This window comes from Odontesthes bonariensis, chromosome 2 (assembly GCF_027942865.1).
Source record: "Odontesthes bonariensis isolate fOdoBon6 chromosome 2, fOdoBon6.hap1, whole genome shotgun sequence".
Classification (NCBI taxonomy): domain Eukaryota; kingdom Metazoa; phylum Chordata; class Actinopteri; order Atheriniformes; family Atherinopsidae; genus Odontesthes; species Odontesthes bonariensis.
In genome coordinates this window covers 41,938,801-41,954,972 of record NC_134507.1, presented here as the reverse complement: position 1 = coordinate 41,954,972, position 16,172 = coordinate 41,938,801, and the positions used below count along the sequence as shown (strand labels likewise).

Genomic DNA, 16,172 nt, shown 5'->3' with positions numbered 1-16,172 from the left:
CGCCTGCTAGGCATCATCACAACAGGCTGGCCTGAGTCCTCAAAAACACTGCCGCACGATCTGAGGCAGTTCTACGCAATGAGGGACGAACTCACATCTGACAATGGCCTCCTGTTCCGTGGCCAGCGTTTTATTATTCCCCACACACTGCAATATTATTACATCAAACAGCTGCATCAGGGCCATCCTGGCGTCGAGGCCTCAAAGCGCAGGGGCCAGGGAAACGATGTTCTGGCCCAGCATATACCAAGACATTGAAAATGAGGTATCCCGATGCGGCCCATGCAATGCACTTCGACCACACCAGACTAAAGAGCCACTGCACCTGCATGAAATACCCGACCTGCCATGGACTCTCACAGCTGCTGACGTTTTCGAGTGGGGAGGAAAGGAACACCTCGTACTGGTCGACTCTTATTCTGGCTGGTATGAAATAGATCAGCTCCCAAACATGACTAGTGCAACCATCATAACCAGGCTGAAGCGTCACTTTGCCACTCACGGAGTGCCCCAGCGACTTATGACTGACAATGCAACATATTTCACAAGTGGGGAATTCCAGGAGTTTGCCAGTGCGTGGGACTTCTGCCACGTCACTAGCAGCCCCCTTTACCCCCAGTCGAATGGTCTAGCCGAGAGAGCCGTCCGCTCAGCCAAACACCTGCTAGAGAAGTGTGTGCGTGATGGCACAGATGTATATGCAGCACTCCTCAACCTCCGGAATATCCCGAGAGAAGGACTACCATTGCCAGCCCAACGCTTACTCTCTCGCCGCACTAAGACCCTCGTCCCAATGACCAAAGCCATGTATCTGCCAAAGGTAGAGACACAGGTCCGTGCTGCCCTAACTCATGCACGGCAACAGAGAAAAACACATTATGACAAGTCAGCAAGACCACTCATGCCTTTACAAGCAGGGCAAACTGTGAGACTGCAGACAATGAGGGGACATGACAGACTTGGAACGGTGCTAGGGAGAGCACAACAGCCTAACAGTTATCAAGTCCAAGCTGGTGGAGCCATGTATGTGAGAAACAGACGCCACCTGCTATACACGCCTGAGACACACGTCCCTCCTGCCACTAAGGAGGCACCACCACGTACGGCTGAGCCCCCGCCATCTAATGCAGTTGAGCCTCCACCAGAACCTCAACCTGGAGTTGTTCAACCAGAGACAACACGGCTAGAAGACCCACCCATCACTGTCACCCGCTCAGGGAGAATTTCAAAGCCCAACCCTCTCTATATGGCCTACATCAAGTGAAAAAAAAAAAAAAAAGGGGGGTGAAATAGATGTTGCCTGTACATGTGTTGGGTGTTCATGCTCATACCAGAGATTATGCTGAATTTAATTTAGCATACTCCTGTACTTTATGGTGTAAAGCACAAATAGTTAACTTTTCCACTGTAACTGGTTGAAACTTGGTTTAGGCTGTTATCTGTTTTAAAGAAGGGGGATGTAGATTATGTTGATTGTTGTCTTGGCAACCATCCCCATCTTCCTATAAAAAGGACATGACGTTGAGGGGCCTGGGAAATGCTGGGTATTACGTATTGTTGTCAAGGAGCCAAGAGGAATAAAGTTTTTTGGACTGTTTACAAGAGCCGGTCGTCTTTACACACTTCTACAATTTCAGAGGCCTCGATCTCCTCCTTTGGACATATTCTTATACCAGCGGGGTATCTGATGACTTGTAGGGCATAGCCTACTCGTTGATGGCTCGAACTTTGTTCTTCCCATTCAACTTACTATTCGGGATCTACCATACTCTTTGTAGGTATTTGGTTATGGCCAACTTCCTTGTGGTTTCTTTGTGATTGCAAAAGAAAACCACAAGGAAGTGATTGGGGCGGCTGTAGCTCAGGAGGAAGAGCAGTCACCCACCAATCGGAAGGTTGGTGGTTTGACTCCGGCTTCCCCGGGCTACATGTCGAAGTGTCCTTGGGTAAGACACTGAACCTTATGTTGCCTACCGATGCATCCATCGGTGTATGAATGTGTGTGTGAATGATTAGAAAGCACGTAGTGTGTATAGACTTAGACATGCTGTGTGAGTGTGCGTGAATGGGTGAATGTGGCATGTAGCGCCAGACAAGTACAGTCCATTTACCATATCCATTTGCCTGTGGGAGACCCCAAGGTATTTGTAGCTGTCTTGAATTACTTCTATGGTGCCTTTAATCCCTTCCGTTGTGATCACCTTGCTGTTCTTTGATGTCAGTCAACCATATTTATCTAGTCCGAATGACATTCTGATGTCCTCGCTTAAAATCCTGGTGAGATGTGTCAGTGAGTTGATGTCTTGCTTAGTCTTGACATATATATTTGAATTTTGAATTTCCCCCACTGGGGGATGAATAAAGTATTTTTCCATTCTATTCTATTCTATTCTATTCTATTCTATTCTATTCTATATCTTGACATCATCCATGTAGAGGAGGCAGTGTCTTTAGACACTAGCAGCACAATGTATCAAGTCAGGACCTGGTGAAGTCCAACTCTTCACACTTGAGAGTCTCTCTTGGGTGTTCGCCACTGTGATGGTCACTTGTTCCTGCACATGGAGATTTCTGTGGTCAGGTCTTAGATCCACTAGCCATGGAGCTTTGGTGCTATTCAATGCCTTTTTCGTCCATATGCTTTTCCTGTGTTGTTCAGTATCAGCCCTGGATGAGTCTGTTATCCTCCTATTACTCTACCCCTGTCATTCAGACACTTTGGATGGTTCATTGGAGAACATTGTTTAAAAACCCCATGGCTTCTTTTTCAGCGCAAGAAAGAAACTTGAAAACACAACACAGTTTATCTTGTAGTCAAGCATCTCTACTGGATTACTGCAACTGTTGTGAATCCGCTAATTGGTCTCTGTGATGGTGCCACTAGGTATGTAGGATTCTGAATTTATAACTGCTAGCATATTCTCATGAGGTACTTTGTCTCTTTGCTTTGACAAAGGGCCACACAGCCTCCAGGTTATCCCTGATCTTCCATCTCAGATCAGCTGCCCTTGTAATAAAATGACCAGGTATTTGTAATGGGGCTTGGCACCCATTCTTGGAACGTGGGGATGATGATGCCTGCTCAAATAGTCATAACACTGTGCCTATCTCAAACACTTCTAGGAATCATTAAAATATTCCTCCTGTCTAAACCTTATTGTTTGGAGTGTATATCTTCATTAGGTCACAATTAATGACCAATGACCCAATGACCCTGTAGGCAAGGCAAGTTTATTTGTAGATCACAATTCGTACACAACGCAATTGAAAGTGCTTTACAGCTACATAAAATCACAAGAAGGCAAATAAAATAATTCCATAGAAAAATAAGAATAATCATTTATTAATTAAATTAAAAACAAAGAGTGCAGATAAAATACTTTCAGTTGTCATATGCACAGCTAAATAGAACCGTTTTCAGCCTGGATTTAAACATTGTCAGAGTTGAGGCCTGTCTCACATCTTCTGGAAGACTGTTCCAGATTTTAGGAGCATAAAACTGAAACGCAGCCTCACCTTGTTTAGTCCTGACTCTGAGCACTAGCAGGAGAATCCCTTCCTGAGGTTGACTGATCTTAAGTGCCTTTTTATTTTTTTAACCACAGATCTGGTTTTATACAAATGACATCTTTGAGAATGCAGGTATCCCAGCTCCAGAGATCCAGTATACTACAGCAGGAACTGGAATTATAGAGATCATCGCTGGACTTGTTGGGGTAAACATACAATAAGTTATGTCAAGTGATATTGTACCTGTTTTTTTTTCTTCTGTTTTTTGGTGTTGTGTTCTAAATAACTTGTATTATAGATTTTTTTAAATTTGGATAAATGTTGAGCATATTTTTTCCAATTTAGAAACTGAATACAGAAAGAAATTTTGCTGATGAGCTACAAATTAATCTAACTCTATAAATATGCACATGTTTGGTGTTTGTCATTTCACTTTGGAGTTACCGTATTTACAAAGTTCATTAATGAAAAATTAAAAACCACAAAGTAGCGGTCCTGGCATTGTGTTTAAAAAACACTGTACAACATGAAGCTTACAATTTATGCTTTGAGTTTTTATGTCATATTTGACTTAAACATATCCTGATACCAGCTCTATCAGTTCTATATGTTACACACATATCAGATTGGAAAGAAAATTAAAAGAAGAAAAAAGCTGTGAGCTATTTTCTCTTATGTGTAGTGTGTGTTCATTTAACAGCGCCTAACATGAGCTCTGAATCTCTTGCAGTGTTTCACCATAGAGAAGCTAGGCAGAAGGCCTCTTATGATTGGGGGCTTTGCAGTGATGGGCATCTGCAGTGCTGGAATCACATTAACTCTAATTTTACAGGTGTGTGTGTGTTTGTTTGCGTGTGTGTGTGTGTGTGTGTGTGTGTGTGTGTGTGTGTGTGTGTGTGTGTGTGTGTGTGTGTGAGAGGGAGGGGAGGGGGAGAGAGAGAGAGAGAGAGAGAGAGAGAATAAGACTGGGAGAATAAGCGTGGAAGTTTTGTAAAAGTTGCAGCAAGAATTTAACGCTTTAGTGTTTACTTATACACCAGCTCAGTGAGTGTGCGTCTGTGTGTGTTTCAAAAGATTTTGCAATAATGTCAAAACAATGTGGTAATTTAAAACTTTAACACATGGTTGTGACCTTTTAAAACATGAGCTTTTTACTGGACTGCTGATTAATTTATATTTTGTACTTTGATAGTTTGTTAAGTATTGCAGCAAATGTTGCCACCGAAAGAAAAAGGACAACAAAGAAATAGACTCCTGTTGCTCACACAGGCTAAAACATGTTTATATTTACTAAAGTTTTGTCATGTGAAAAAGAAAGGACACCATCTGTTAATTCTAAGGTTTTACATGTCAAGACATACAAAAAAAAAATCAACCATTCAACAAGTCTTAAAATGAGGTAAATATAACCTCAGATGATCAACACGATATCTGATACTGTGTTTTTATTAATTTAACAGAAACCAAACCAAAATACAACAATGTGTGAAAGACTTAGGACACACTATCATTAGTTTGCAAAAAGACTTTTAGTAGAAGTAATTTCAATTATTTATTTGCTGTTCAGACAAGTTGTGAAAAAGGATGGAGAGAGAATATAAATGATAATAAAAATTAATAATCATAGAATTTACTTTTTAAGTGTTATGCTGTTTCTTCTCCCTACAGGTTCACTTGTCATTCATGCGTTACATCAGTGTATGCTGTGTGGTTGGCATCATCGCTGGCTTCTGTATTGGACCAGGCAAGTTGCCCAACTGCGTGTCAAGACTGGTCCATTTAAATTCCAAAATTATATTCTAAGTTAGTGTAGTTACTGTTGTTCAGCAGTTAGACACATATCATAGTTGAACCTGCTGTGTTTTTATGTTCATGTTTTTATGTTTATAATCATTTCTAAAACAGATAGCCAATAAACTCAAAACATTGGATAAGTATAGGTGCCCCATCATTATTTATATTATAAAAAAACATTATTTATTATAAAAAAACAAGGTAATACCCTTAAACATCTGGCTCTTGTGTGAAATATAAAAGTTTCTTTTGACATGGTTTTAAACACAGGTTTTAATTGAATGTATCAGCTGTGAGCTGTGATGGGAGCAACAAAAATGGACGCAGTTCACATTTTACCTGTCATCCAACTAGTTGGCTGCTTGTCCTGGTGTGGGGCGGACATTAATACTGTCCAGCATACCCTTCATGTTGTCATAGTAACACGTCACTAATGCTAAACCTACTACTACATTAAATGGAAAAGTATTTTAAATAACTTATTTTACCAAGTGTATCTGTGTTGAAAAAAAAAATACTTTAAAGTTGCTACGTTAGGTGTCAAATCTGTATAATTTAAAAATCTAGGGAACAAATAGCATAACTCCCAGAGTGTATCACACTGTTATTGATTCTTAAAAAATAGTTTGTCTTGTTTGATTATTGATGATGTTTAGTTGTTAAAACTTACATGAGCCATTTGTTGTACATTTTGTGTTTTATCTAAGTAGCATTTCATGTTCCTTATAATGAAAGAAAATTTATGATAAAATAAGCAACATAAACGTTCTACATCGATAGACAAATGACTGTTCTGACCCTAAAAAGATGAATGAACTGTCCACAATGTTCTTGAAAACCACTTGGAACATAATATACTGCTGTAACTCCTCAGAATGAAAATCCATCAACCTGAAGGAAAAAGCCTTTAAAGTCCATTATTTTTATTCATATGAATTAAAGTTATAAATTGAGCATTACAATCAGGAGATTTATCACCTGTCTTAGAGCCTATGCCTCTCTCCCTAATCATTTAACTTGAATTAAATACTTTTGCATGAGCTCATCAGCTTCAGGTATCACTCCTTTCCTGTGTGTCTGTGGATTTTATCCATGAAAGTTCACAGGACACAAATGCAAGATTAAGATGTTACTGTATGTGTACTAGTAGAATAGAATAGGATATATCATTATTTGTCATTGTATAAATACATTAAGTAGAATAAGGGGTGCATAAAAACGCAATACAACACAATAAGATCAAATTAATATATAAATAATTAGCAGTATCACTATTTAATCAAATTAATTGAAACATCACACAACCCCATTACAAATGCACTCATATAACTTTAGATGATATTGCACAGTCATTAAAAATGGATGTTCAAGTTTTTTGGTTCAAGTGCCCTGATGGCACAGGCATAAAGAACTGTTCTTTAATCTCTTGATTTTTGCTTTTAGCGATCTATAACTTCTGCCCAAATGCAGCAGTTCAAGCAAACAATGTCTGGGTGAGACAGATCATTGGGCCTCATGCAAGAACCGTTCGTACGCACAGATTTGTTCTTAAACCGTGCGTACGAGTGATTTAAGAAAAGTTGCGCATTCACCAATCTTTTCGTATTTTACGTTTTCTTTCAGGTACGAACAGAATTTACGAGTGATCCAGACCTGTCGTAGGAGTTGCGTAAAATAGTCCGCTGTTATTCCAATCAAGTTTGCTTGACTAATGGATTGTATATTTAATTACTTTGAAGCAAACATAAATAAATATATACATTATACCCCATAATGATGCTGACATTATTCTGTTTGACTTAAATTATGCACTAATTGAAGGTTAATTTAAATCTGTATATAACAAGGTCAATGGGAAGCGTAACCAACGGCTGACTACTTTCGGATGCCTTAGTACGTCAGGCTCTTGAAGAGAACGTGTAGATATCCTCTTGGAGACAGACGAATGGCTGACATCGCGATTAAGACTGCCATGGACTGTGCTGCTTCAAATATGCAACTTGCTAGAGCCACAACTCCAGAGAGAAACACGCCGATCAAACCCAATTCCACCACACGTCCAGTAGAGATGCGCGGATGACGTATTTTCCCATCCGCAACCGCTGCAAAAAATATATATCCGCCCGCTATCCATTTGCACAAACATTTTTTCACCGATTTTCAAAACCGAACCCGCCCGCCATCCGCCGATAGGTGTAGGTCTATTGAAGGTGCCTTGGCTATTTGTATCGGCTTTTTCAAACAGCGTAGTTCATTATATCTGGTCAATAAGTCCGCCTACTACTATGTAGTGGATAATAGTGCTGTCAAAATCACTCCCAAGTGCTAAATTGAACACCTTTAAGACACACAGCCGTCACAAGCGATTGAATTCCTTCCAAGGCATTCACACTATCACTAGTTACAGGTTAGCATACCCTACGTCTCCTCACTTGTATGTGAAACATTAATACAGAATATAACTATATAGTTCTACATTTTGGATTAACCGATCTATTTCCAAGCATCACACGACCCTTCCATCACCTTGAAAATGTGCATTCCACTGTCGTTTTGACATGTCTGCATTGAAATACTATTTGCAGCTATATTTCACACTTCATCAAGAAAAAAGTAAAACATGATGAGCACGGGCACACCGTTTTGAGTGTACGAATTTTTTTTAAAGAATCTAGACAACAAAGTCCGTCTACATAGCACGATAAATCCATCCTTTAGCGCAAATGTTCCCAACCTACTTCAGAGAATGTAAAACAACTTCAAAGCACATAGTCTAAGCCCAAATCAACATGCCACGGCGGGCAAAATGAATAACCAGATGGCCTACCTTAAAACGCTGTCTTGATCACAGGATTCTTGCAATTATTCCACTTTAATCCACACGGTTTAACGCACCCAACACTGCTAGCAAGCAACGTAGAACTAGGGTCCTATGTGCTAACTGTAGGCCATGAATGGCCTTAGTAATGGACACAAACAAACGAGAAGACCTACGCAGGAAATCTAAAACGTGGTTTTGTTTTATACTGTTTGTAATGTATGTTTTCGTTCGTTACCTTTGGAAAATTATGTTTGTTTGTTTTGTTTTTTTTTGTTTTTTTTGGTGCTTCAACCGCAACCCGCCCGAATTTAATTAAAATACGATTTTTCGGTGTGTCATCCGCCCGATCCGCGGTTCATCCGCGGGCTCCGCGGATTCAACCGCCAACTGCGCATCTCTAACGTCCAGGTCCTCACCACCCTTGGATTTTTGGCCACTGGAACCTTTCAGAGGGAGATTGGAGACAGATCGGGGTTGTCCCAGTCCTCTGTGAGTCGTGCGCTCCCCTTGGTCATCAAAGCTCTCTTCAGTTTATCACCCATGGTACATCAAATTCCCATACGCCACTGTCCAACAAGTACAAATTAAGAGGGACTGTCATGCCTTGGTTGGACTGCCAATCATAATTGGAGCACGAGACACATATACGCATCAAAGCACCCGTGCCCCTGTCATTGAACACACTGAGCCGAAGGCCAGGTGGGTGTGTCTCGATACAGCGGGGGGCCAACTGCTCTATAGCCCAGAGAAGGCATGCCAGATTTGCACAATATTGCCATGAACGAGGGTCTCCTACAATCTGAACCAGCCCAGGCAGACTGGAAGGTGTGGTGCCAGAAGGCCCCCCTCATGGACCGCCCCATCAGAGTGCCATCATGATGAGGCAACAACTGATTGCACGGCTTTAGTTGCAGTCATCGAGCGCCTGCCCATGGCGAGACGTTTTTTTTTTTTAAAGCTATTTTCATATTAAACCATTTCTTTTTTTTTTTATTTCGGTGACATTACGAACTACAGGTGACAGCACTCGTAATTGCTTCCCATTTCTTTGCTGTAGCAGGTCCCGTAATTCCACTGCTGACACTGCTAAAAATGACAGATTTTCCTTTTTGGATCTCTGAAAGCAGAACTTCAATCTCAGAGCCCGTAAAGTTGTTCTATTTGCGCCTTGATGCCATTCTCATGACTAACACTTAACTTTTCCTGGCACAGGAGCGAGGAAGCAGAGCCTTATATGGTATAATCTTTTACTATCCTCGTGCATGTGCCCCTTAAATACGCACGGGTGGGATTCATCATTTACGCAGGTCGTTTACACACTTTTTCCGAAGTTAAGAGCGTTTGTTGCATCTGACGTGGCGTGTTCGTCCGAGACCTTCGTACGAAAAAAGTAAGAGAAATTTAGAAAAAAAATACGAAAATGTTCTTGCATGAGGCCCATTGTTCTTTACTTTATTATTCAGCTGTTGTACAGTTCTTCTACAGGAAAGAGAGTGGGCGGCTGATCATTTTTTGGGCTGTACTGCCTTAAACGGGCAAAAACCTGAAATGTACGACTCTAGACAATAAGATGGGATTATACAGTCAGCTGATAAGAATTGCTCTTGAGCTCCAGGGTACCAATTGGAATAGAGGATTGAGCTGTCCTATCAAGACTTCCCCCTCCACAAGTTGGACCCAACTGTTTGTTTTCACATATTTAAAGCCATCAACCTTGCCACAGCCTTGCAACATTGTCCTTTGACCATGAGAAAGTGCAATCCACTGTTCACGTCCCTTTGATGAAGCCAGCCAAAGTCAGTCTTCCACATGATATAATGCCAGTTTACAAAGTTAAATCTAGAAATTCTAGAAATCATGTGAAAATCTATCTTCAGAGACAAAAACCTCGGTAAAAAATACCTCTCGGGTGGCACCATTCGAGAATGATCAGAATTATTGTTAACACCCTGTTCATTATTGCTTATTGTGTTTCCTGTTTTATCATGAAATCTGTTGTATTACCTGTCCAAACCAGTTCATTGTTTGTTCCCCAGCCAGCCCCTTGCTTATTTACCAAATTTCTTCAAATAAAAACATTAGTCATTTGATATGCAGGTCTTGAATAAGGGCTTGGAGCGTAACCAAGTATACAGTACTTATCAAACAATTATAAGGACATGCAAGCCTGTTACAAATTAAGGCCTCCTTCTTTCTTCAGAAGAGTTAAATAGATAAAGGTATCCCCATACTGTATATTGACATATAATATGATATATTGGTCCTTAAAATGATATGAGCTAACAAGGGGTAATTAGAGAAGAAACATTTTACACTGTTCCTGCTTCCAGGGTCTTATAAGTCAAAACAAAGTCCAAAGTTGTGTTGAGCAGTTGAGTGTGTGTAGAAAGGATTACACATTTTCTGCTTATGGATACTATTCTGCGCCCTCACAATGCAGAGATGCTTTCTCACATACAATATCCCAAGCACTGGCATAGCCAGAAAAAAGACATTGGGTGTGCCAAATTTATTTTCAACAGATCCACAAACATTCAAAAGATTGTATCTCTCGAATACAACATTATTAACACAAAACATAACCACACGTTGTGTGCGTTCTCATCAGTAATAGTCAACAGTAGTTCACAGCAGATCTAAACATTCACACAAGCACACTTTGTGTTCTCAAAAAACACAGCAAAAACATAACACACACACAGACATTGCGTTCCCAATGAGATGAACATAGTGAAATATAACACACTCATGCATACTCATAGAGACATAACGTATCCACATTACGCATGATCAACAAAGTTATTTAACCATCTGAACACAACTATTGGGCTTAGCAGCAGAGTAAAGGACACAACAATATTGTTGCATACCTGTGCGCACTGCGCAGCTCTCAATTTAAAGGGGAAGATGGCGTGGCTTGGCGATTGAACGCATTTATTATTTCATCAGAAAAAACGCTACGCCAGGTTGGCAGGTGCAGGTGTCACAACGCATCGTCTGATGGCAATTTTTTGGGTGTGCCAGCTGCCACACCCTGGCACACCCATGGCTACGCCATTGATCCCAAGCACATGAATTTTCCACTTGTATGGACACTGGGGGATGGAGCCTATCCCAGTTGTCATTGGGCGAGAGGCAAGGTACACCCCGGACAAGTCGCCAGTCCATCACAGAGCCACACAGAGACAAACAAGACAAACGACCACACACACACTCCTAGGGACAATTTAGAGACACTAATTAACCTAACATGCATGCTTTTGGATGGTGGGAGGAAGCCTGAGTACCCGGAGAGAACCCACACTTACACGAGGAGAACATGCAGACTCCACACAGAAAGGCCCCAGCTGGGAATTCAACGTGAAACCCTCTTGCTGTGAGGCAACTTTGCTTTTAATTGCTTAAAATTTTAATGTTATTTAAATGGTGCCAAATCACAACAAATATTATTTCAAGGCCCTTTAAACATACAGTAATGCAATCTTCTCTTTGATTCAATCCCCTATCCGGAGCATGGACAATTATCCTCAGGTTTCCATTGATTTTCAACATTTTCAAAGTGTTATTTATTAATTTTTTCCTACTTCCTTCCATGATTATGTTACATAGACTTCCTGTGAAGTCTTTTCCTTTTAACATTTTTTTCCTTTTGACTTTCCTCTTTAGTCTGTTACACAGGAAGTACATTTAACTGAAATGAACCACTAATTCACGATTGTGCCTTTTTGAGTATGGTCATTGCAATAACAGTAAAATGTGATTAGTAGTTTTGTTTTTTTTACATTTGGCTTTGTTTCTGCTACAGCGGGTGTTCCCTTCCTGATCACAGCAGAGCTGTTTAAACAGTCCCATCGCCCTGCAGCCTACATCATAGGAGGGTCACTTAACTGGCTGTCCAATTTCACTGTGGGCTTTGTCTTCCCCTTCTTACAGGTGAATGCTATATATTATGAAGTCATGAGTCTCTATCCTAAACAATTATATTCAGCTTCATTTCCAAAAATATTGAAATTTACATTACAGTGATCTGCAAATCTCATTAACCAATATTCTAGTGAAAATGGAACATAGAAAACAAAAAATATAAAATTTTGAATGTGAGACATTTTACTATTTCATGAAAAATTATAAATCATTTAGAATTTAGTGTCAGCACATATCTCAAAAATGTTGGGACAGGGTCATGTTGCCACAGTGTAATATACCCTCTTCTTTTAACCACAGTTAATACATTTCTGGGAACTGAGGAGACAGGTTGCTGGACCTTTCACAGATGAATGTTGTCCCATTCTTGTCTCATATAGGATTCTAACTGCTCAACAGTCCTCTTCTTTGTCATATTTTTCATTTCATGATAGACTAAATGTTTTTTAAGCTGGTAAAAGGTCTGGATTGTAAGCATATCTGTGCAGCACCTTGACTCTTCTGCTACTGAGCCATGTTGTTGTAATGAATGCAGTATACAGTTTTGGCATTGCCCTCCTGGAATGTTCAAGGTCTTCCCTGAATAAGAAAAAAAGGTTGTCTGGATGGTTGTAGACGTTCCTCTAAACCTTGTCTGACCACAGAACCCTAGGCCAAAGTTAATTTGGTTAAGATGGTTACCTCAGTCAATCTTGAAATAAATTTGGCCATCTTGGCCATCCATCTGGATTGCCTCTTCTTTGCATGATAGAGCTTTAAACTGCATTTGTGGATGGCATAAAAAACTGTGTTCACAGACAATTATTTGTGTTCCTGAGCCCATACAGTGATAAGCATGAAATAATCTTGTCTGTTTTGATTGCAGCACTCTCTGAGGGCTGGAAGTAAATTGATTTTCAGCCATGTCCCTTGTTCAAAGAAATGTCTCCAAATTCTTTGAATTTGTTGATGATATCATGTACGTAAACAATGGAATATTCAAAGTCTTCACAATTTTGCATTGAGAAACATTATGAAATTGCTCCACAATTTCTAGATGTAAGTTTTTGCGAAACCTCTGACAATTATTACCCCTAAGAGAGTCTGCCTCACTAACGTATTTTTTTAAAAGACCCAATTGTGTTACTGACCTGTTGCCAGTTAAGCTGGTTGGTTACAACACGTTTCTCCAGCTATTTCTTACATATCCTGGCTGTCCAATTTTTCTACTCCCATCCTATCTTTTTTGATGCCATCAAATTAAGCTAATATTTGTCATTAATTAGTAATGTTATAGTAACAGCATGTCTCACTTTAAACATTCCATATGTTTTCTATGTTGTCTTAATTAATAAAATATTTCTTCATGAGATTTGCAAAACATTGCATGTTGCTGTTTTTAATCATAGTTTACGCAGCATCACAACTTTTTTGGGATTGGGGCTGTTAAACTTAATGTGAAGTGATCCACTAGTGATCCACTAGTGATACACTAGATCCACTAGTTACCCACTGTGTTTGGTTATAATCCACATCATTGCTCTTAAAACATTTTTAAGAAGCTCTAAACAAAGTTTGCTTCTGCAACTTTCTCAAAAACCTCCACTTCATGACAGACCACAAAGCAGTTTGGAGGACAAATTGATGGCTATTACGAATAGTTTTTAAATATCTCACATTGTGTTAATGTGAAATGGTTTCTTCCTTGCATGTTTCTGTGTTTCTGCTCCAGTTTAAAGGGCCAGTGCAGTGAGTAGGCACAATTATCATGATCAAGGGTTATTCTGATGTACTTGGGCACACATCAGTATTGTCAAGGCAAACTTAGAATCCTATGACAGCATGAATTTTTACTGCGTTTTCAGTTTTGGTTTCTGTTAAGAATGTCCTACCAATGAACTTTGAATATTTGTGTCTTATCTATACATGGCATGAAGTGAACATATATGCTCTCAGTTCTGAAACCCTGAAGTTAAAACTCATGTTGCTACCTTCTTCTCTCTGTCCTTCCAATTACCATCCATCCATCTTCTGCATTCAACCGTCAGATGTCTGCTGGGTCCTACTGCTACTTGGTGTTTGCCATCATTTGTTTGTCTGTGGCTGTCTATGTGTATGTTGTGATCCCAGAGACTAAAAACAAGACCTTCATGGAGATCAGCTGGATGTTCTCTAAGAAAGAAGCAGTTCTGGAGACCCAGGGTCTGATCCACGTTGACCACCTGAAGCTAAAGAAGATGAATGGCTATGGTGGTGTAGAACATGCTTCACTGGAGTCTGACAGCTCCTCATCTGTACCTTAACTGAGATTCAGGTTCTAATTGGGAATAGAAAACCATGGAATACTTAATTATGTAAACCAAAAGACACCTCATCTACATTGAGTGGGCTCTACTTGAGCTAAGTTGGACTTTCGTCCAAACTTTTGTTTACTGTTTTGGAATTTGCAACTTCTTTCACTAATTTGATGTCTTATTCAGTTTAACAATTTTCCAGTAAAAAAGAACATTTTGAAATACATATTATTTTATACAAATAATTAAAGGGGATTAAAAAAAACATTTGACAATTAAAAACTATAGGCAAAAAAAAGAGAGGAGGACACTACCTTTTAACAGTTTTCAGAACTAAATCCATGAAAAATATCAACCTTAGTAAAAACAGAGTGCATGAGACTAACACAGCTGTAAAAAAAAAAAAAAAAATAGCTCAAACAAATGCAGAAAATGTTTTTGAATTGTATTTTATTGATTTGGGAATTGTTTCCAATAACTATCTCTGTAATCATTTTGTGGGTGAGAATTCTATAATTGGCCCTGAGTTTAAATAACTAAGTTTGAAGGATAGTCAGGGCTATGAAAATAGAATCTTTTTTGGAATAAATAGTTCACCTCTCAGTGCACCGAGTTTAAGGTTTTGTACTCCGTCCTCTCATCAACACTTTTCACAGTGAGTCAGCAGTAGGATTTGTGGGGTTGGTGTGTAAATGGCATAAAATAAATAAAGTTAATAAAGTTTCATGGCACTTGAAATAAAAAATATGTTAGATTTAATTGTTTGTTTACGAGTAATGTGCACAGCTCACTGTGTCTGCTTCCATTGTCTGCATGGCAGCTGTACCTAAAATACAGTCAAGAACCCTATATGTCAACATACATAACACACATACCAATAAAAATTACAATCATGCCTGGGTTTGTTTAAGTACAAACCTCCCATGGTCTTGATACTGCATGGGGCATGATTCTCAAACTTTTTCATCCATTGAGTGGGGACCTATGAATATACTGAGTTCCACCCACAGCCACTCTGCACTTCCTCAGTCTAATCCGAGTATTGTGGAGAATAAACAGCGATAAAATAATGACCTGGCTGGTTACTTTCATTCAATAAGCATCACTCATGAACTTACTGTGTAAGCCTCGTAAACTTTACACCCTAGGAAGAGAGAGAGTCAACCAGGCAGCTGGCAAACCAGGAGCTGTTCCCTGGAACAGCAACCTCTTCAGTACTAGAAGCCACTCGAGTATGGTAATTACCAGAATAGCACAACAAGCTATTATGAAAATTTGCAAACAACATTAACCCAAAAGTGCTAAGGGTGCCACATCACACACATAGAATTAATAAAGACATTATGATGCAAATAGTTATGACTTTCATGATTTTCTTTACACAATTTCATACTGACAAGCATTTATTTAATATGCATTCTGTATTATCAATAATGTTACAGAACTGGTGCAGACATTAAAGTTGAACACTTTATCCAAAAGATCTATATTTCTTGAAAATGCTGTTAGACTGAAAATAAATAAAATTTCCAGTTTTGAATCAGACACTTTAAGAAATATAATTTCACCTTGTTACACATTCATCCTGCTTTTTTGTTCTGCAATGACAAATCATAGAAAACTAATCATAACATTAAAACTGAATGTATATTTGCCAAAACATATTTAAGAATGATAAATATAACACCATACTCTTCTATCCACCCATTTTCTGCACAAACTTTATCCAGTTAAGGGTCACAAGGGGACTAAAACCTATCCCAACAACACTGGGCACACTGAAGTCATAATAAACTTTGTTCTACAGAAATAAAAAGTAACAATAGGAGGTGACAGTTATGTGTGGGTAG

General features: G+C 39.3%; 1 protein-coding gene across 1 annotated transcript in view; it reads left to right on the top strand.

The window, feature by feature from the left end:
- slc2a15a (solute carrier family 2 member 15a) overlaps positions 1 to 14,331 on the top strand; it is a 60,459-nt gene extending 46,128 nt beyond the window's left edge. Inside the window, exons 8-12 of the mRNA XM_075481766.1 lie at positions 3,606 to 3,716; positions 4,241 to 4,342; positions 5,179 to 5,254; positions 11,931 to 12,058; positions 14,077 to 14,331. Of these exons, the coding sequence (XP_075337881.1) occupies positions 3,606 to 3,716; positions 4,241 to 4,342; positions 5,179 to 5,254; positions 11,931 to 12,058; positions 14,077 to 14,331 (672 nt within the window). The remainder of the gene's footprint in view (positions 1 to 3,605; positions 3,717 to 4,240; positions 4,343 to 5,178; positions 5,255 to 11,930; positions 12,059 to 14,076) is intronic.
- The last annotated feature ends 1,841 nt before the right edge of the window (positions 14,332 to 16,172 follow it).